The sequence below is a fragment of the Pelophylax lessonae genome, assembly GCF_965119305.1.
Source record: "Pelophylax lessonae genome assembly, chromosome: 12".
Classification (NCBI taxonomy): Eukaryota; Metazoa; Chordata; class Amphibia; order Anura; family Ranidae; genus Pelophylax; species Pelophylax lessonae.
The window spans coordinates 223,625,822-223,645,263 of record NC_138779.1 but is presented as its reverse complement, the minus strand read 5'-3'; the positions used below and the strand labels follow the sequence as shown (position 1 = coordinate 223,645,263).

At 53.9% G+C, this 19,442-nt stretch overlaps 1 protein-coding gene across 5 annotated transcripts in view; it reads left to right on the top strand.

Annotated features, from left to right (window-relative positions):
* The window catches only part of PLEKHM2 (pleckstrin homology and RUN domain containing M2), a 40,233-nt gene extending 24,977 nt beyond the window's left edge, over positions 1 to 15,256 (top strand). For 3 of the 5 annotated variants that reach the window (XM_082273091.1, XM_082273089.1, XM_082273090.1), the window contains 13 exons: positions 2,002 to 2,410; positions 3,848 to 4,531; positions 5,335 to 5,404; positions 5,579 to 5,669; positions 5,755 to 5,819; positions 5,898 to 5,986; positions 8,765 to 8,897; positions 9,076 to 9,263; positions 9,381 to 9,446; positions 9,548 to 9,707; positions 10,493 to 10,672; positions 11,106 to 11,222; positions 14,874 to 15,256. In XM_082273091.1, coding sequence (XP_082129217.1) covers positions 2,002 to 2,410; positions 3,848 to 4,531; positions 5,335 to 5,404; positions 5,579 to 5,669; positions 5,755 to 5,819; positions 5,898 to 5,986; positions 8,765 to 8,897; positions 9,076 to 9,263; positions 9,381 to 9,446; positions 9,548 to 9,707; positions 10,493 to 10,672; positions 11,106 to 11,222; positions 14,874 to 15,008 — 2,387 coding nt within the window. In that variant the 3' untranslated portion in view covers positions 15,009 to 15,256. The remainder of the gene's footprint in view (positions 1 to 2,001; positions 2,411 to 3,847; positions 4,532 to 5,334; positions 5,405 to 5,578; positions 5,670 to 5,754; positions 5,820 to 5,897; positions 5,987 to 8,764; positions 8,898 to 9,075; positions 9,264 to 9,380; positions 9,447 to 9,547; positions 9,708 to 10,492; positions 10,673 to 11,105; positions 11,223 to 14,873) is intronic. The other 2 variants (XM_082273093.1, XM_082273092.1) reach the window with 1 other exon arrangement.
* Positions 15,257 to 19,442: the final 4,186 nt, after the last annotated feature.

The window sequence follows — 19,442 nt, the reverse complement described above, 5'->3', positions numbered from 1 at the left end:
GCTGCGGTTGGTGTGGATTGTTCTAGAATTCTATATTGTAGATGGGTAACCAAGACTGGCAATAATCCCACATCCCTAGAGAGAGCGCCACCTTCAGGTTCTGCTTGGATAAAACTTTTTCCATCACTTTATTTGTTATAATAAAACTTTATTTAGAGATTTTGGACAAACAAACGAAAGCAATACAAAGCATTTTTCCATGACTTTAGTTTGTAGTCATTCTGTGAACGCTCCGAGTTTTCAGTGCAGCTTCCATAGACGTTACCCGATATTACCCCCACAAGTCTAGAGCAGGGGCCCTCTAAACTACGGCCCGGGGGCCACAATCGGCCCTCTATAAGATGTTATCTGTCCCGCGGCCAGAGTCAGTGGCATATGCTTAATATACACAGATTCAAAGGGCTCTGTTTTAAGGGGGAATTTAATAGGGACCCTCGGTTGGGGACCCTGATGCAAGGGGGTGCTCTGTTGGGGACCTTGATGTGGAAGAGGGGGGGCTCTGTAGGGGGGAAAACCCTGATGCAGCCCCCTCTGTGTATGTAATGGCAGACTCTGATTTAAGGGGGAGTTTGATGGTGACCCTGATATAAAAGGGGGGGTGGCTCTGTTGGGGACCCTGATGCAAGGGCAGGGACTCTATTGGGAACCCGTAAGGTCTAGGGGGAGCTCTGTTTGGGACCCTGTAATGTATAGGGAGGGCTCTGTTGGGGACCGGTAATGTATTGGGGGGAGGCTCTGTTGGGGCCCGGTAATGTATTGGGGGGAGGCTCTGTTGGGGACCGGTAATGTATTGGGGGAGGCTCTGTTGGGGACCCGTAATGTATAGGGGGGGTGCTGTTGGGATCGGTAATGTATCGGGGGGGCTCTCTTGGGGACCCGTAATGTATTGGGGGTTCTGTTGGGGACCCGTAAAGTAGAGGGGGGTTTTGTTGGGGACCCTGTAATGTATAGGGGGGGCTCTGTTGGGGACCGGTAATGTATAGGGGGAGGCTCTGTTGGGGACCCGTAATGTATAGGGGGGGTGCTGTTGGGACCGGTAATGTATTGGGGGGTTCTGTTGGGATCGGTAATGTATTGGGGGGGCTCTCTTGGGGACCCGTAATGTATTGGGGGGTTCTGTTGGGGACCCGTAATGTAGAGGGGGGCTTTGTTGGGGACCCGTAATGTATTGGGGGGTTCTGTTGGGGACCTGTAATGTATTGGGTGGAGGCTCTGTTGGGGACCGGTAATGTATAGGGGGAGGCTCTGTTGGGGACCCGTAATGTATACGGGGGGGGGGTGCTGTTGGGACTGGTAATGTCTTGAGGGGGCTCTGTTGGGGACCCGTAATGTATTGTGGGGTTCTGTTGGGGACCCGTAAAGTAGAGTGGGGCTTTGTTGGGGACCCTGTAATGTATAGGGGGGGTTCTTTTGGGGAACCTGTAAAGTATGGGGGGGGCTCTGTTGAGGAACCCCTAATGTATTGGGGGGGCTCTGTTGAGGAACCCCTAATGTATTGGGGGGGCTCTGTTGAGGAACCCGTAATGTATGGTGGGGGGCCCGCTCTGTTGGGGATTAGTAATGTAAGGGGGGGGGGCTAGATGAGATTTTATTCGGCCTGCAGCTGGGGGGGTCCTTCTTGTGGAGCTTCCATATATATGACTACAAGTCTACAGACAAAAAAAAAATCCTTTTATTGTGTTTTGGTTGTACAAATGTCTGCATAGAATAATAAAATATAAGTGAATATCTATAAGTAGCCCCTGAAAAGCCCCGCTCTCTCTTCCCTGGTGTTGTAGACAGGACACGTTACCCCCCCCCCCCCCCCCCCCCATTTCAATTTTTAATCATAAAGCCACGCCCCCTTATTGCCAGTCCTGTCTTGTTTGTTCCCCCCCCCCCCCTATTGAATTCCTGTATTAGAAATCTATAATTGATGGATTGGTTTGTTGTTCCTTTCCCACCATCCCCCCTCTTCCTGCCCTGACTGTCACCCGTCTCTCTCGTGCTGTTCTGTGACAGACGGAGACCTCCATGATGGCAGCAGCTTCCCCCGCCCGCCGCCATTTGTGCTCCACCGCCCCCAATCACAAACGAGGAGCTCAATGCATCGCTACAACCCGTTCACACAAGATCTGTCGTCTTCTGATGTCACCCCAGGGCCCGGCACGGCGGCGGATACACCCGACACAAGCGACCCGCTCACCCAGGACTCCGAGGTGGACATGACGACGTCCCTGGACACCACCCTGTCCTATAACCAGCCCCTGAGGGCCACCGAGCCGGCCTCTGACAGCACTGACCTGAGTACCCAGGATGTGATCGACGGCCTCTCTACTTCTGAGTCCACTCCAGTGCACAACGCCGCCAAGAGCAAAGGTGCCGCCTTTACCACCTACACCGAGAACAACGCCGAGCTGGAGGTCATCAGGTGAGCGCACATGTGGGAGAAACCCCAGTTATTTACAATATATCAAATTAGCAATCAAAGTTCTTTAAAATAATATCTATCCCATAATTTTATGCTTGTGGGATGGATGGGAGGTGGGGGGTGATGGACCCTTGTAGTGAATATTGTGCGCTCACATGTTTGCAGATTGATTTTCTTCATTCTCTAAACCTTTAAAGTTTCTTCGGGAACTGACACTTCCAGGAGTGTCAGATCCCTTAGTGTCCGCCCCCTTTCTCATCACCAGCTCTGCCCCACCCCAAAACTACCACTAATCTGTGATAGGCTGCTAAGTTTTTCTATACTCGTCTACCGCCAATCCGGGCTCGGTGTCCTAGTATGGAGCCACATGACTCCTGGCAATAGGTCAGTCTGTTTTGGCAGCCATTGATTGGTTGACAGTAACCCACCCCTCCCCAGCCGTGCAGGTAAAGCATATAAAAACCACAACACAGGTGTGAAGGAGGGGCCTCTTCCACCTCCATAAAAATTAAGTGGAATTTGGTTTCAGTTGTGTCCAATACAATGGTAACACACTCTGGTTTGGACAGCAAGCTTTTTTTCCCTTCAGTGTTACACGTTTGTGTTATACTGTCCGGCCCCCTCTGCCCCGAGAGCCTGGACCCCCTCTGCCCCGAGAGCCTGAACCCCCTCTGCCCCGAGAGCCTGGACCCCCTCTGCCCCGAGAGCCTGGACCCCCTCTGCCCCGAGAGCCTGGACCCCCTCTGCCCCGAGAGCCTGGACCCCCTCTGCCCCGAGAGCCTGGACCCCCTCTGCCCCGAGAGCCTGGACCCCCTCTGCCCCGAGAGCCTGGACCCCCTCTGCCCCGAGAGCCTGGACCCCCTCTGCCCCGAGAGCCTGGACCCCCTCTGCCCCGAGAGCCTGGACCCCCTCTGCCCCGAGAGCCTGGACCCCCTCTGCCCCGAGAGCCTGGACCCCCTCTGCCCCGAGAGCCCAGGCCCTCCACCCTCCTCCCCCCGGAGAGCCCAGGCCCTCCACCCTCCTCCCCCCGGAGAGCCCAGGCCCTCTTCCCCCCCCGAGAGCCCAGGCCCTCCACCCTCTTGCCCCCCGAGAGCCCAGGCCCTCCACCCTCTTGCCCCCCGAGAGCCCAGGCCCTCCACCCTCTTGCCCCCCGAGAGCCCAGGCCCTCCACCCTCTTGCCCCCCAGAGCCCAGGCCCTCCACCCTCTTGCCCCCCAGAGCCCAGGCCCTCCACCCTCTTGCCCCCCAGAGCCCAGGCCCTCCAACCTCTTGCCCCCGAGAGCCCAGGCCCGGCCTCTCCATCCTAAAAGCCTGGCCACCTAACCATCAAGCTGGTTGGTTCACGTTATTCACATTAATACATTTTCTCTAAAAGTGCAGAGATCCTGATTTTGTAATTCTTGGTCAGTGAAGCTTTCCTAATATTCTCTGTTTTCAGGATGGTAAGGAAGAAGCGGAGTGGAAAGCGTAAAAAGGGTCGATCAGAGGACAGCACCCAACGCCCCCTCCTTAGTACCTCCGAGCCCGAGGACCTGGACCCTGAGCACAAGTCCAACATTTGTAACGGAGAACTGGAAGAGAAGCCGGGAGATCTCAGCGAACCGGCCCTCCGCCTGCCCAAGATGCAAGACACGTCCATGGAGAGAGTAGGGCAGCCTCTCACCGAGGTCATAGAGAAGCTGAATGGCCAACTGGACCCTCAGAGTTGGTCCTGTAACCCAGAAGCCACTGACCATTCCTTTCGGACCTGCTCCCCGGGGGAGACCCCCGGCGATACCCGAAGCCAGGACAGTAGTAAGGGCTTGCAGGATCCCATGGACTTCTACTACTTTACCCCAGAGAGTCCAAACTCTCCTGCAGCAGGTGGTGGCGACCATGACTCTCCAGGCCAAAGCCAACCAACACATGTTTTTGGTGGCCCTGAGGATGTTGGACAAGAAGAAGAAGGAGGAGGAGGAGGAGAGACTTCAGCTAAAGGATCCCTAGAGGAGCACTCCGGCCAGACCATGCTGTCTACCAGCTCTGGGGGAAAGGGGAGTCCCAGCCTGAGTATTGCAGAGGACTCTGGAGTGGAGGAGGGGCAGGGCAGCCCCACAGATGCCCCTCATCCTTGTGAATTCAGGTAAATGAAAATTAAGTAACGGGGCGTGCGTAGAGGACGGAGTCACGGGGCGCGCGTAGAGGACGGAGTCACGGGGCGCGCGTAGAGGATAAGCATAGAGGATAAAGTAATGGGGTACATAGAGGATGAAGTCAAGGGGCGCGCATAGAGGACGGAGTAACGGGGCGCGCATAGAGGACGGAGTAACGGGGCGCGCATAGAGGACGGAGTAACGGGGCGCGCATAGAGGACGGAGTAACGGGGCGCGCATAGAGGATAAGCATAGAGGATAAAGTAATGGGGTACATAGAGGATGAAGTCAAGGGTAGCGCATAGAGGATGGAGTAACGGGGCGCACATAGAGGATGGAGTAACGGGGCGCGCATAGAGGATGGAGTAACGGGGCGCGCATAGAGGATAAAGTTATGGGGTACATAGAGGATGACGTCACGGGACGCGCATAGAGGATAAGCCCAATCTCCCCACTCAGCAGCAATTCCCTGACGACACTTTGAGTAAGTTTGATTGCTGAGTACTCACAGGCTTCTCCGCAGCTCAGATCAGGTGATGGAATCGCTGTACATGGCCGCAGTGGGTGGAGAAAAGTTTTCTATATGGGAATGGGATTGACCGGTGGTCTGGCATTGGCCCGCGCTCTGGTTGGTCTGGCATTGGCCCGCGCTCTGGTTGGTCTGGCATTGGCCCGCGCTCTGGTTGGTCTGGCATTGGCCCGCACTCTGGTTGGTCTGGCTTGCCTGGGTATGGAAGGATCTGTAGGACGCGCACACAATGGCTCACAATGCCGCCTCCTTCTGTTTCTTCAGGGTGGACAACAACCTTCTTCTCCTCCTGATGATTCACGTGTTCCGAGAGAACGAGGAGCAGCTGTTCAAGGTGAGGAATGGCGGCCAATCGGAGGACTTCCTTTCCTGATGCATTGTGGCGAGAACTGGAGGAAAACCTCTGCATTGTCAGTCAGATTCCAGCTGCTGCTCCTCACTTTGTGGTTAAGCAGTGAATCTCAGAAAATGGTTCTACTGGGATGACATGTTCTCTTTGTTTCCTCAGATGTTCCGGATGAGTACGGGTCACATGGAGGGGGATCTGCAGCTGCTCTACGTGCTTCTCACCGACTGTTACATCTATTTCCTGAGGAAAGGTGAGGGACCACGCTTATTATAATCTGTCTGCATAGAGACCTATCCTTTCCCGCATGTGTGACCTGTATACCCCTCCCTCGCCAGGTGCCGCGGACAAACCGTACATGGTGGAGGACGCCGTCTCCTACAATGAACTCGATTACATCTCTGTAAGTTTTACTTTGTGCTGCGGGATGGGGAAGATCAGCCAATGGCGAGCTTTCATTTATCCTTCTCCTTTCTGGTAGGTTGGTCTTGACCAGCAGGCGGTGACGATAGTCTGTACCAACAGGCGGCGCCAGTTTCTGGTGGACACGGCGGACATTGCCCTGACTGAGTGAGTTGGAATTTGTCTTGTGCACCTTTCCTATTCGCTTATACCCCAATGCCGTCTCTACACTTCACCCAACAACCGCTCCCGCCCCCCCCCTCCTCCATACTACACCCCATCAACCTCTCCTCCCCAGCCCTGCACTACACCCCACCAACCGCTCTTCCCTTCCCCCCATATTACACCCCACCAACCGCTCTTCCCTTCCCCCCCATATTACTCCCCACCAACCGCTCTTCGCTTCCCCCCCATATTACACCCCACCAACCTCTCTTCCCCAGCCTTGCATTACACCCAACCAACCACTCTTCCCCCAGCCTTGCATTACACCCAACCAACCACTCTTCCCCCAGCCCTGCACTACACCCAACCAACCACTCTTCCCCAGCCCTGCACTACACCCAACCAACCACTCTTCCCCAGCCCTGCACTACACCCAACCAACCACTCTTCCCCCAGCCCTGCACTACACCCAACCAACCTCTCTTCCCCAGCCCTGCACTACACCCAACCAACCTCTCTTCCCCAGCCCTGCACTACACCCAACCAACCTCTCTTCCCCAGCCCTGCACTACACCCAACCAACCACTCTTCCCCAGCCCTGCACTACACCCAACCAACCACTCTTCCCCCAGCCCTGCACTACACCCAACCAACCTCTCTTCCCCAGCCCTGCACTACACCCAACCAACCTCTCTTCCCCAGCCCTGCACTACACCCAACCAACCTCTCTTCCCCAGCCCTGCACTACTCCCAACCAACCTCTCTTCCCCAGCCCCGCACTACACCCGACCAACCACTCTTCCCCAGCCCTGCACTACTCCCAACCAACCTCTCTTCCCCAGCCCTGCACTACACCCAACCAACCTCTCTTCCCCAGCCCTGCACTACACCCAACCAACCTCTCTTCCCCAGCCCTGCACTACACCCAACCAACCTCTCTTCCCCAGCCCTGCACTACACCCAACCAACCTCTCTTCCCCAGCCCTGCACTACACCCCACCAACCTCTCTTCCCCAGCCCTGCACTACACCCCACCAACCTCTCTTCCCCAGCCCTGCACTACACCCAACCAACCTCTCTTCCCCAGCCCTGCACTACACCCAACCAACCTCTCTTCCCCAGCCCTGCACTACACCCAACCAACCTCTCTTCCCCACCAACCTCTCTTCCCCAGCCCTGCACTACACCCCACCAACCTCTCTTCCCCAGCCCTGCACTACACCCAACCAACCGCCCTTCCCTTCCCCCCCATATTACACCCCACCAACCGCTCTTCCCTTCCCCCCCCATATTACTCCCCACCAACCGCTCTTCGCTTCCACCATATTACACCCCACCAACCTCTCTTCCCCAGCCTTGCATTACACCCAACCACTCTTCCCCCAGCCCTGCACTACACCCAACCAACCACTCTTCCCCCAGCCCTGCACTACACCCAACCAACCACTCTTCCCCAGCCCTGCACTGCTCCCAACCAACCTCTCTTCCCCAGCCCTGCACTACACCCAACCAACCTCTCTTCCCCAGCCCTGCACTGCTCCCAACCAACCTCTCTTCCCCAGCCCTGCACTACACCCAACCAACCTCTCTTCCCCAGCCCTGCACTACACCCCACCAACCGCTCTTCCCTTCCCCCCATATTACACCCCACCAACCGCTCTTCCCTTCCCCCCATATTACTCCCCACCAACCGCTCTTCGCTTCCACCATATTACACCCAACCAACCTCTCTTCCCCAGCCCTGCACTACACCCAACCAACCTCTCTTCCCCAGCCCTTTATTTCAACCCGCCAACCTCTCTTCCTTGACCCTGCACTGTACCTACCAACCTCTCTTCTCCAGCCCTGCACTACACCCCACCAATCTCTCTTCCCCAGCCCTGCACTACACCCCACCAACCTCTCTATCCCAGCCCTGCACTACACCCCACCGACCTCTCTATCCCAGCCCTGCACTACACCCCACCAACCTCTCTATCCCAGCCCTGCACTACACCCAACCAACCTCTCTTCCCCAGCCTTGCACTACACCCAACCAACCTCTCTTCCCCAGCCTTGCACTACACCCAACCAACCTCTCTTCCCCAGCCCTGCACTACACCCAACCAACCTCTCTTCCCCAGCCTTGCACTACACCCAACCAACCTCTCTTCCCCAGCCTTGCACTACACCCAACCAACCTCTCTTCCCCAGCCCTGCACTACACCCCACCAACCTCTCTTCCCCAGCCCTGCACTACACCCAACCAACCAGACTTTCCTAGCTCTGCACTACACCCCACCAACCTCTCTTCCCCAGCCCTGCACTACACCCAACCAACCTCTCTTCCCCAGCCCTGCACTACACCCCACCAACCTCTCTTCCCCAGCCCTGCACTACACCCCACCAACCTCTCTTCCCCAGCCCTGCACTACACCCAACCAACCTCTCTTTCCTAGCTCTGCAGTCTGCACTACACCCAACCAACCGCTCTTCCCCAGCCCTGCATTACAACCCGCCAACCGCTCTTCCCCAGCCCTGCATTACAACCCGCCAACCGCTCTTCCCCAGCTCTGCACTACACCTTCCCACTCTTTCTTCCCCAGCTGCAGCACACCCCACTAACCTCTCTATCTCTGCAGTACACCCTAAGCCTTTTCTTTCCCACCTCCAGAGTACACCCCAGCACGTTGTCTTTCCAGCCAGCCCTCAGACTACATATCCCCACCCCCACCTCCTCTTGCATTGTTCTTTTATCTAATGTCTAATGTCTGTTCTGTTGTCTGCTCTTTTTTTGCTCAGGATCTTTATTGCTGCATTGAAATCGGCCATGATCAATGGATGCCGAGAGCCCCCTTACCCTGGTGTTCTTACAGATGCCACCATGGAGAGGCTGGCACTTGCAAAATTTGTATCCCTGGAGTCCAAGCTAGAGGTAACACCAGCCAGAGTCCTGGGGACCCCTCTGTGTGACATTTGGGGGTCTCTACAGTAGTCACTCTTATTATTGTATTAACGTCTCTTGTATCGTCATTGGTGTTATTTTATATTGTCGGTGTTGCTGCTCCATTTTTTTTATTAGCTGACGGTAACGTGGTGTGCTTTTCCCACAGGCCTCGGAGGTGGTGATGCTGTACTATGGTTTAGTGCACTGGGAGGACCCTCTGGATGAAGCTGTTGGGTCATTCAGTTCTCATTTATCCAGAGATCAGGTTGTAGCGAAGGAGGGAGTCCTGCATTACAAGGCCGGCACCTCCTACCTGGGCCGTGAGACCTGGAAGACCTGCTATGTAGTCCTCAGGTGAGCAGGAAAGAGGGGAAGTGTAGGGGGCTTCATTGGGGACACAGAAGGTCTGGTTTTCAGTCTGAGCGAGGTACACCATCCACTGATCTCTTTATTGCTCCCTTCTCCTCCCAGTAACGGCATCTTATACCAGTACCCCGAGAGGACCGATGTGACCCCCATGCTGTCTATCAATCTGGGGTAAGGCCTTTCTATCATTCTCCCTCCCCCATGTTCCTGTATAAGGTTGGTGGTTGGATGAAACACAGGATAATGGGTTTTTCTATATAACTGTCCTACAGGGGGGAACAATGTGGTGGGTGCCGCAGGGCCAATTCTACAGAGAGAGCACACTCCTTCCAGGTTATCCTGACTGAGCAGCCTTCCCTGGAACTGAGCGCAGCCAATGATGAGGACATGGCAGACTGGATGCAGCATCTGTGCCAGGCTGTCTCCAAGGGGGTAAGTCTGCACACGGGTACACGTGTCTAGGTTGAGTCTGTTACAAGCTGCAGTGCTGAGCATCAGCAGGTGTACCCAGCATGGGGCAGGAAAATCCAGTGGTGGGATGGAGGTAGAGAGCTGGAGGGGGGGGCTGGTTTGAGTCAATAAGAGCAGTAGAAGGGGGCCAGTAAGAGGGGGGCAGTGTATGGCCGAGCAGGAGGAGGAAGGGAGGCAGTGTACGGGCGTGCGGGAGGAGAAAGGGGGGCAGAGTACGGGCGTGCGGGAGGAGAAAGGGGGGCAGAGTACGGGCGTGCGGGAGGAGAAAGGGGGGTAGTTTACGGGCGTGCGGGAGGAGGAAGTGGGGTGGTTTACGGGCGAGCGGGAGGAGGAAGGGGGGCAGTTTACGGGCGAGCGGGAGGAGGAAAGGGGGGCAGTGTAAGGGCGAGCGGAAGGAGGAGGGCCAGTGTGCTGGACAGCGGGGGGGTGGGCAGTGTGTGGGCCAGCAGGAGATAGGGGGCAGTGTGCCTGCAAGCGGGAGAGTGTACGGGCCAGTGTGAGGGGGGGGGGGGGCAGGCCGTCTATGTGGGGGCCAGAGGAGGAGGAGGAGGGGGGGCAGTGTGCGAGCCAGCGGGGGGGGCAGTAATTGGGCCAGCGGGAGGAAGGGGGGCAGTGTGGGGACCAGTAGGAACAACAAAATATTAGGGGACTCTCCAGTGTACCTCCTGTATTGCAGTGCCCGCTGAGCTCAGGCTGGTTGTTTGGTGGGTTTGCACTGTGGTGACTCTCCTATGTATTTCTGGCAGGTCATTCCTCAGGGGGGGGTCCCCTCTCCATGCCTCCCCTGCTGTCTGGTCCTGACCCAGGACAAAATCATCACTTGTCACCAGGACTGTCAGACCAGCTTCTTCCGGGCACTGGGCATCTCTGAGCTGACAGACCTGTCCTCCCTGGGCACAGTGGATGGCAAGGAGTATTGTGTCATGGTGAGTACAGTATGGGTGGGGGCACACAGCAGCGTGGGGTTGGGGTAGAAGAGAAGGGGTCGGTGGTGGATTTAGAAGGGGTTGGGGCTTATGGTGGGGTGGAGCATTAGAAAAGGCAGAGCAAGAACTGATGGTGGGGGAGGGGGGTAAGCATCCAGTGATGGGTCTATTGCATAGGTTTTAAACCTGTGGCCCTCCAACTGTTGTGGAACTACAAGTCCCAAGAGGAATTGCAAAACTGACCCTTACAAGCATGATACCCAAAAGTAGAGGCATGATGGGAATTGTAGTTCGGCAACAGCTGGAGGGTCACAGGTTGGAGCACCCATGGCCTATTGGAAGGAAGTGATCGCAGTTGGGTGGTGCTTTGGGGCTTTAATTTGCCGCCTTCTCCAGATGGTGATTTCCTTCTCCCTGTCCCTTTTCCCGGCAGGAATTCACACAGGAGCGCAGCCACTTCCTCCCGCCCTGGGTGGTGTATTTTAGCTGCAGACCGGAGCTGGACAGGTTCATCTCCATCGTGCAAGCGGCCTGGAAATCCATCTACCAGGTAAGTAGAAGCTGTTTGGCCAGTCTTGTGATTTACACTCAGGAAGATCTTTCTAAAACTGCTTGGTTGTAGATTTACTGCTAGCCGGCTCACCTCCCTGCTGATTGGAAGGAGGAGGTGATGCTGATTGGCTCAATGACCAAGCTAGAGGCTGAGAAGTGACACAGGAAGCTGCATTGCTGAACAAAGAAATAATTGTGTCACCGGCCTGGCTATATACCCCATGGTGTGAAGGGAGGAGTATGGCCAGTGAGAGCCCAGAGACCAGTTGAAGAGTCCCCGCCCTTTAAGGACTCAGCTGACAGGAAGGCGGAGGCTGTGGCCCGCAATATGTACACCCTGGCTGGTTCATCACTGAGGGCCCGATATTCACCATTGCCCTGGTGTTGCAGACTCTGACCGAATGAGCCAAGCTTTTGTGCCGTGACCTGAAGGGGGAGCAGCTCCCCCCTGCTTTTGCTGAGCTGGCAGACCAGTTGGTCCAGGGGCTGCAGTTTCTTTGTGATGTCTTTTTGGATGCGGCTCCCCTAGTGGCTCGGCTCTCTGTTTCGGCTGTGGTCCTTCGGCGTGTCTTTTGGCTCAATTGCTGGTCTGCAGACCAGACTTCTAAAAAGGCCTTGACTGATCTTCCCTTTCAAGGAGATTGCCTGTTTGGTGCTACCCTGGATGACCTCATTAAAGATCTGACTGGGGAAGCGTACCTTTCTTCCAGAGGCTACTAAGGGCAAGGACCGTCGTCGTAGACATGGGCCATCCTTCTCGGCTCATAAAGATGTTTTTTTCCTCCCTCAGGGTCGACTGACAAGGGCTCGAAGCTCTCCGGGGGCCTCCTTTTGGAGGATTCAAGCAAACTTGGTCTGACAAGTCAAGACCGCCAGAGAAGGCCCCTTCAGCATGAAGGTGCACCCTCACCCATATCTAGGATGGGGGGGGGGGGGACATCTTAGCTTGTTCCCGGACCCGTGGACTTCCCTGGTACGAGACAAGTGGGTCCACGAGGTCATGCGGTCCGGCTACAAGATCAGGTTTCGTTCTTACCCTCCGGTAAGGTTCATTCCTTCCAACATGCGCCTGACCCTGGTCCGCTTACAGGCTCTCTTTGAGGCGGTGCAAGACCTTTTACTTCAAAGGGTGATTGTTCCGACTTCGGAACGTTTTCAGGGGTTTTTACTCAAACCTGTTCACAGTTCCCAGGAAGGAAGGCAAGGTGTGTCCAGTTCTGGACCTCAAGGTGCTAAACCGCTTTGTGTGGGTACAGAAGTTCAGAATGGAGTCCATTCACACGGTGGTGGCTTCCCTGCATGAGGGGGATTTTCTTGCCTCCCATTGACATCAAGGACCCTTACCTTCACATTCCAATATGTGTCAGTCACCAGCGCTTCCTCCGCTTTGCCGTGGGAGAGGAGCATTATCAGTTTGTGACATTACCGTTTTGTCTCGCCTCCGCTCCTCGGGTCTTCACAAAATTGCCCCGGTGCTAGCATTGTTACGTCAGCGGGGGATCGCAGTCCTGGGCTACTTTGACGACCTTCTTCTGAGAGCAGAGTCTCCTACTGCGCTGGTGGAAAACCTGGAGATCACCATACGGACCCTGAAGGAGTTTGGCTGGATTCTGAATCTTCAGAAGTCTGCCTTGGTACCGTCCACAAAGCTGGACTATCTGGGTCTGACTCTGGACTCGGCCTTAGCCAGAGTACTCCTTCCTCTGGATAAATTCCAGAAACTGCAGGCTGCAATTCACCTCCTGCTGTCCAGCAGATGGTCATCCCTCCGGACTTGCATGCGGGTGCTGATCCTGATGGTGTCGACCTTTTGAAGCAGTCCCATTTGCACAGTTCCATACGAGGTTCCTGCAAAGGGAGATTCTGATTAAATGGGACAAGAATCTGCCGTCTCTGGACAACCAAATCCAGCTGAGCAGAAGTACAAAAAGGTCCCTAATCTGGTGGCTTCACTCTCCGGCACAAATCCTTCCTCCCCTTTTATTGGACGGTGGTCACTATGGATGCCAGCCTATCTGGGTGGGGAGGCGTTCTCAACAGAAATTCTGCTTAGGGGGGGGTCTGGACCCTGGAAAGTCCAGACTACCGATCAATGTCCTGGAGCTCTAAGCGATCAGACTGTGCCTGGAACATTGGACAGATTGTCTCCATGGATGTCCCAATGTGCATTCAATCAGACAATGCCACATCCGTGGCTTATGTCAATCACCAAGGGGGCACAAAAAGTGTCCTGGTGGCTCTGGAGGTAGCCGGCATTCTGAGGTGGGCAGAAGTTTTCATTCTAGCCCTTTCCGCCGTACACATTACCAGAGTGGAAAATGGACAGGCAGATTACCTCAGTCGGCAGCCGTTGGACCAGATGGAATGGTCTCTTCATCCGGAGGTGTTTTATCAGTTGTGTCTCCAGTGGGGCACCCCTGACGTGGATCTGTGGTGTCTCGGCTCAACAGAAAAGTGCAGAGGTTCGTGGCTCATTCACAGGATCCTCTGGTGGACGCCACAGACGCGCTGGTGGCCATGTGGGGGTCAGTATCTGATTTACGCCTTCCCTCTCAAGCTTCTGCCAAGGCTTCCACGCAGGATTGAGGCAGAAGGGATTCCGGTCATCTTAGTGGCCCCAGACTGGCCTCACTGGGCCTGGTACGCTGATCTGGTGCGGCTTATTGCCGACGTTCCTTGGAAGCTTCCTCTCAAGGAGTATCGCTGTTTGCATGTGTGAGGCAAGAAGCGGGCATTCGCCTTTGCGCGTGTATGGGGGGGATTGGGCCACTTTACCACTTGCTGACCGCCCCACATATATATACTGCAGGGTGGCAGCTCTCCTGGGTGAAATCACATACAAGTAAAGTCCTGGGTCCCCTCTCGGTGCTCCCCAAGTTTGGTGTCCCTGTCACCTTATGTTTTGGAGCAGTGCCATGTCAAGCTGATAAAGATTTCCCATAGACGCCAATGTTAGACGGATTAGGACTCCTAGTGGGAAAGGAAGATCCCGGGAAAGCCGCGGAAGCCAATGGGAGGGGGGATGTCCCCCTCCTACTGCTTGTAAAAGCAATCCAGCAGCTAGTTGGCTGCTAGGATTGCTTTTAGAAGAGAGCCGACTGACGGCTCTTAAAAAAAAAAAGTTTCAGGGTGATGCCTGCAGCTGCATATCATCCCATTATAACCACTTGAATACTAGCGATGTACCAGTTCATTGCTGGTCGCCAAGTGATTAAAGCTGAATTGCAGGTATTTAGCCACTTTGTAAAAAGGCACACTATGAGTTAAGTCCTCGGAGCTGCATGACATCTCCTGGGCTGATCTCTATTTATTTATATCTTACAGGATTATTGCTCTGTGCAGAAACACTCCAGGGATCTGAGAGGAGAGAAACACACAGAGCATCTGTGCTGCCCATTCACAGAAGCCTTTGTATTGTATGAATACATTCACAAAATACAAAGGCTTCTTTGATTGGGCAGGAGAGGCCAGGGTCCCGAAGTTAAGGATGCAGAGATCCAGAAGGATCAGTGTCGCTCTCCCGGAGTGATAGCTGTTCCATGGGAGTACTATAAAGCTGTCCGATATAAATAATAGAGGTGTCATGCAGCTGGATCTCAGCAGTTAATATCTAGAAATAAAGATATAAAAAACGATCTTGTTGTTGCAGGTGGATCTCCCTCACACATCGATCCCGGAATCCTCGGTGAAGAAGTGCGAGGATGCGCTGGCCCTCATACACAGTGCCTGGCAGCGCAGTGACAGCCTGTGCCGCGGCCGCTCCTCCCGGGACCCGTGGTGCTGATTGGCCAGCGGCGGTGTGTACAGACGATATCAGGACTGTATATCTATACATATAAACTGTATATATAGGCTGAGGTGTATATGTGTACATACGCTGCCAATTTGCTGCTTTGACCCGCACTCATGGTGGAGGCTGTGCCAGTCCGGGATCTTCTGGACGGACCCGGGCAGGGAATACCCAGCAGTGCCAAGGCTCACCCGGACATCCGTCATTATGGTCATCCTTATCACCACTAACCCCGCTCAGCTGGTGCCGCCTGGGGCCCCTCCCCCAACTCTGGAGCTGGATGGCTTCTTTGGTACTGATTGGACTCTGTAAAGCCCTCCCTGGATGTATAGCCGGGTATAGGCCTGGTGGGGGGGAGGGTGGGGAAATATTTTAGCTTTGGATCAAGGAGAATATATGGATGTTATTTTATGGTGCTAGGAAAGGTCCGGTGTGCTGTGGTTGGGGGAGGAGAGTGTATGAAGAATCCAAAAAAGTAGACCGCACTCAGGAAAGTAAGATGAAAACAATCAAAACTCCTTTATTCTTCTTCGGTGCAGCAGACAGACAGTACAATGCACATAACAGACGTGCCGGGTTAACGCGTTTCACGAATTAAATCGCTTACTCATAACCATACCATAACCATAAACTTTTTTTCTTCATCATCAAATGCTTTTAAATGCTTCAAATCTCCACACACTGAACGACCATTTTTTACATATACTTTGTTTTTCATCTATTATGTCTACGCCACCGGGGTTTGAAGCATTTAAAAGCATTTGATGATGAAGAAAAAAAGTTTTTCATTTATTCATACATGACTCATTTATTTTTTGGTTCCCGATTTTTCAGTCATTGTTTTATATCTTTATATATATATATTTTTCTGTATTATAGTCATACATATGGTTTTATATTGTTCGTATGTATACCTCCATTCCCCCACTGGGTGAAGGAGTTTTGTATCTATTTGTCTTTCACTGTGGGACTGTGGACTTGCTGAACCTACATCTGTTTTCCATCAATTAATCAATTCAAGGTGCAAGTAATTGCATTCTTCGGTCACCTCCCTCTTTTTTGGTTTACCTACAAATGTACGTCGGCTTCCACAGCTCCACAGTGTATGGTTATGAGTAAGCGATTTAATTTGTGAAACGCGTTAACCCGGCACGTCTGTTATGTGCATTGTACTGTCTGTCTGCTGCACCGAAGAAGAATAAAGGAGTTTTGATTGTTTTCATCTTACTTTCCTGAGTGCGGTCTACTTTTTTGGATTCTTCATTGCTTGGACGGCGGATCTGACCAGCACCACCCATTGAACTGACACCTGAGCGGCTCTGCTCTTTGTTGTTGTTTGTCTCCGAGGAGAGTGAATGCCCAGGCCATGTATAGAGAGCTGTGATTGGAGGGGGTGAGTGTACACACAGGCCATGTATAGAGAGCTGTGATTGGAGGGGGTGAGTGTACACACAGGCCATGTATAGAGAGCTGTGATTGGAGGGGGTGAGTGTACACACAGGCCATGTATAGAGAGCTGTGATTGGAGGGGGTGAGTGTACACACAGGCCATGTATAGAGAGCTGTGATTGGAGGGGGGTGAGTGTACACACAGGCCATGTATAGAGAGCTGTGATTGGAGGGGGGTGAGTGTACACACAGGCCATGTATAGAGAGCTGTGATTGGAGGGGGGTGAGTGTACACACAGGCCATGTATAGAGAGCTGTGATTGGAGGGGGGTGAGTGTACACACAGGCCATGTATAGAGAGCTGTGATTGGAGGGGGTGAGTGTACACACAGGCCATGTATAGAGAGCTGTGATTGGGGGGGGGGTGAGTGTACACACAGGCCATGTATAGAGAGCTGTGATTGGAGGGGGGGGGGGGGTGAGTGTACACACAGGCTATGTATAGAGAGCTGTGATTGGAGGGGGTGAGTGTACACACAGGCCATGTATAGAGAGCTGTGATTGGAGGGGGTGAGTGTACACACAGGCCATGTATAGAGAGCTGTGATTGGAGGGGGGTGAGTGTACACACAGGCCATGTATAGAGAGCTGTGATTGGAGGGGGGTGAGTGTACACACAGGCCATGTATATAGAGCTGTGATTGGGGGGGGGGGGGTGAGTGTACACACAGGCTATGTATAGAGAGCTGTGATTGGAGGGGGGGGGGTGAGTATACACACAGGCCATGTATAGAGAGCTGTGATTGGGGGGGGGGGTGAGTGTACACACAGGCCATGTATAGAGAGCTGTGATTGGAGAGGGGTGAGTGTACACACAGGCCATGTATATAGAGCTGTGATTGGAGGGGGTGAGTATACACACAGGCCATGTATAGAGAGCTGTGATTGGAGGGGGTGAGTGTACACACAGGCCATGTATAGAGAGCTGTGATTGGAGGGGGGGGGGGGGTGAGTGTACACACAGGCTATGTATAGAGAGCTGTGATTGGAGGGGGGGGGTGAGTATACACACAGGCCATGTATAGAGAGCTGTGATTGGAGGGGGTGAGTATACACACAGGCCATGTATAGAGAGCTGTGATTGGAGGGGGTGAGTATACACACAGGCCATGTATAGAGAGCTGTGATTGGAGGGGGGGGGGTGAGTATACACACAGGCCATGTATAGAGAGCTGTGATTGGAGGGGGTGAGTGTACACACAGGCCATGTATAGAGAGCTGTGATTGGAGGGGGTGAGTATACACACAGGCCATGTATAGAGAGCTGTGATTGGAGGGGGGTGAGTGTACACACAGGCCATGTATATAGAGCTGTGATTGGGGGGGGGGGGGGGTGAGTGTACACACAGGCTATGTATAGAGAGCTGTGATTGGAGGGGGTGAGTGTACACACAGGCCATGTATATAGAGCTGTGATTGGGGGGGGGGGGGGGTGAGTGTACACACAGGCTATGTATAGAGAGCTGTGATTGGAGGGGGTGAGTGTACACACAGGCCATGTATAGAGAGCTGTGATTGGAGGGGGTGAGTATACACACAGGCCATGTATAGAGAGCTGTGATTGGAGGGGGTGAGTATACACACAGGCCATGTATAGAGAGCTGTGATTGGTTGATGTGTGGGCTGGTAATTAAGGTTCTCGTATTATATGTGATTGTATGGGGGGGATTTATGTGTGACATATAAGGGGTGGGGGGAGTGTATATGTGATTGTATAGGGGGGGATGTATGTGTGACGTAGAAGGGGGTGATTTGTCTGAGGAGGAGAGTCCAGGTGTTGCTAGGACTGAATAAGCATGTAACCTGCAAGCTCTATGGGGGGGGGCACTCTGTGACGGAGATTTATCTATTGATCGGATTATATACGGTCCCAGGGCTGTGCGAGGGTCCAGATTTGCACATTGATCTGCTGATCGGTTTATTACACACTAACAATTGGCTGCTTTTAGGTTCTGTTGGATTTGTACAGATTTGGTTCCTGGTAGGCGGAGCTCACAGCGGGATTTCTCATCCAATATCAGCTGGTATTTATTAAGCGCCTGCAGAGCTCCGCCCAGATCTCTCCTGTGGCGGCCTGTGGGTTTGTGCGAAGACTGGAGAGCACTCATTTTCAACCTGCAGATATCAGAGGACACCCAGCAGTTCCTCGTCCCCCCCAGTCACCCCCCTTGTTTTCCCAGGCAGGGATGTAGTGCCACAGGATGCCCCGGTAAAGCTGCAGTGTGCCCTGGTACACCCTGGCGGGGATGTAGCGCACCCTGGGATGCCCAGGCGGGGATGTAGCGCACCCTGGGATGCCCAGGCGGGGATGTAGCGCACCCTGGGATGCCCAGGCGGGGATGTAGCGCACCCTGGGATGCCCAGGCGGGGATGTAGCGCACCCTGGGATGCCCAGGCGGGGATGTAGCGCCCCCAGGATTCCCAGGCGGGAATGTAGTGCCTTCTGTCTTTATTACACTTTATCCTATGGGATCTTTATTTTTCGCCTTTTCTGATGCTGCAGAGGATTGTGGGAGTCTTCCAAATAACAGTGTTGAATGTATATTGGTTAGTGGGGCGGGGGAGGGGATAGTAGGGATCAGCGGGATCCCAGTTCCTCTCCTGTTCCGCCACCAGCAGCTGCTGCTTTCTGGAATTGACTGTCTCTGCCGCGATCGTTCCTCGCCAAGCCTCCAGATTATCGCCTCTTACAGAAGTTTTAAGCTAAGATATGTAATGAGCGGGATTGTAGGCGCTGTGACCGTCCCGCCGCATGGCCGGAATGTAGACGGCTGAAGCTGCTCTGTTGTTATTACTGAATAAAAAGTTTATTTGTTGTTATGGTGATCGTATTATTCTATAGATTTTATATAGAGATCCCGCTACAAAATGTTCGATATATTCTGAGTGTTGGCGCCCTCTGGAGGTGATATTAAAGTACAGCAGAATGGCACAGAGCCCACCCCCCCCAGCTGTTTCAGGTTTGATGAGGTCACATTG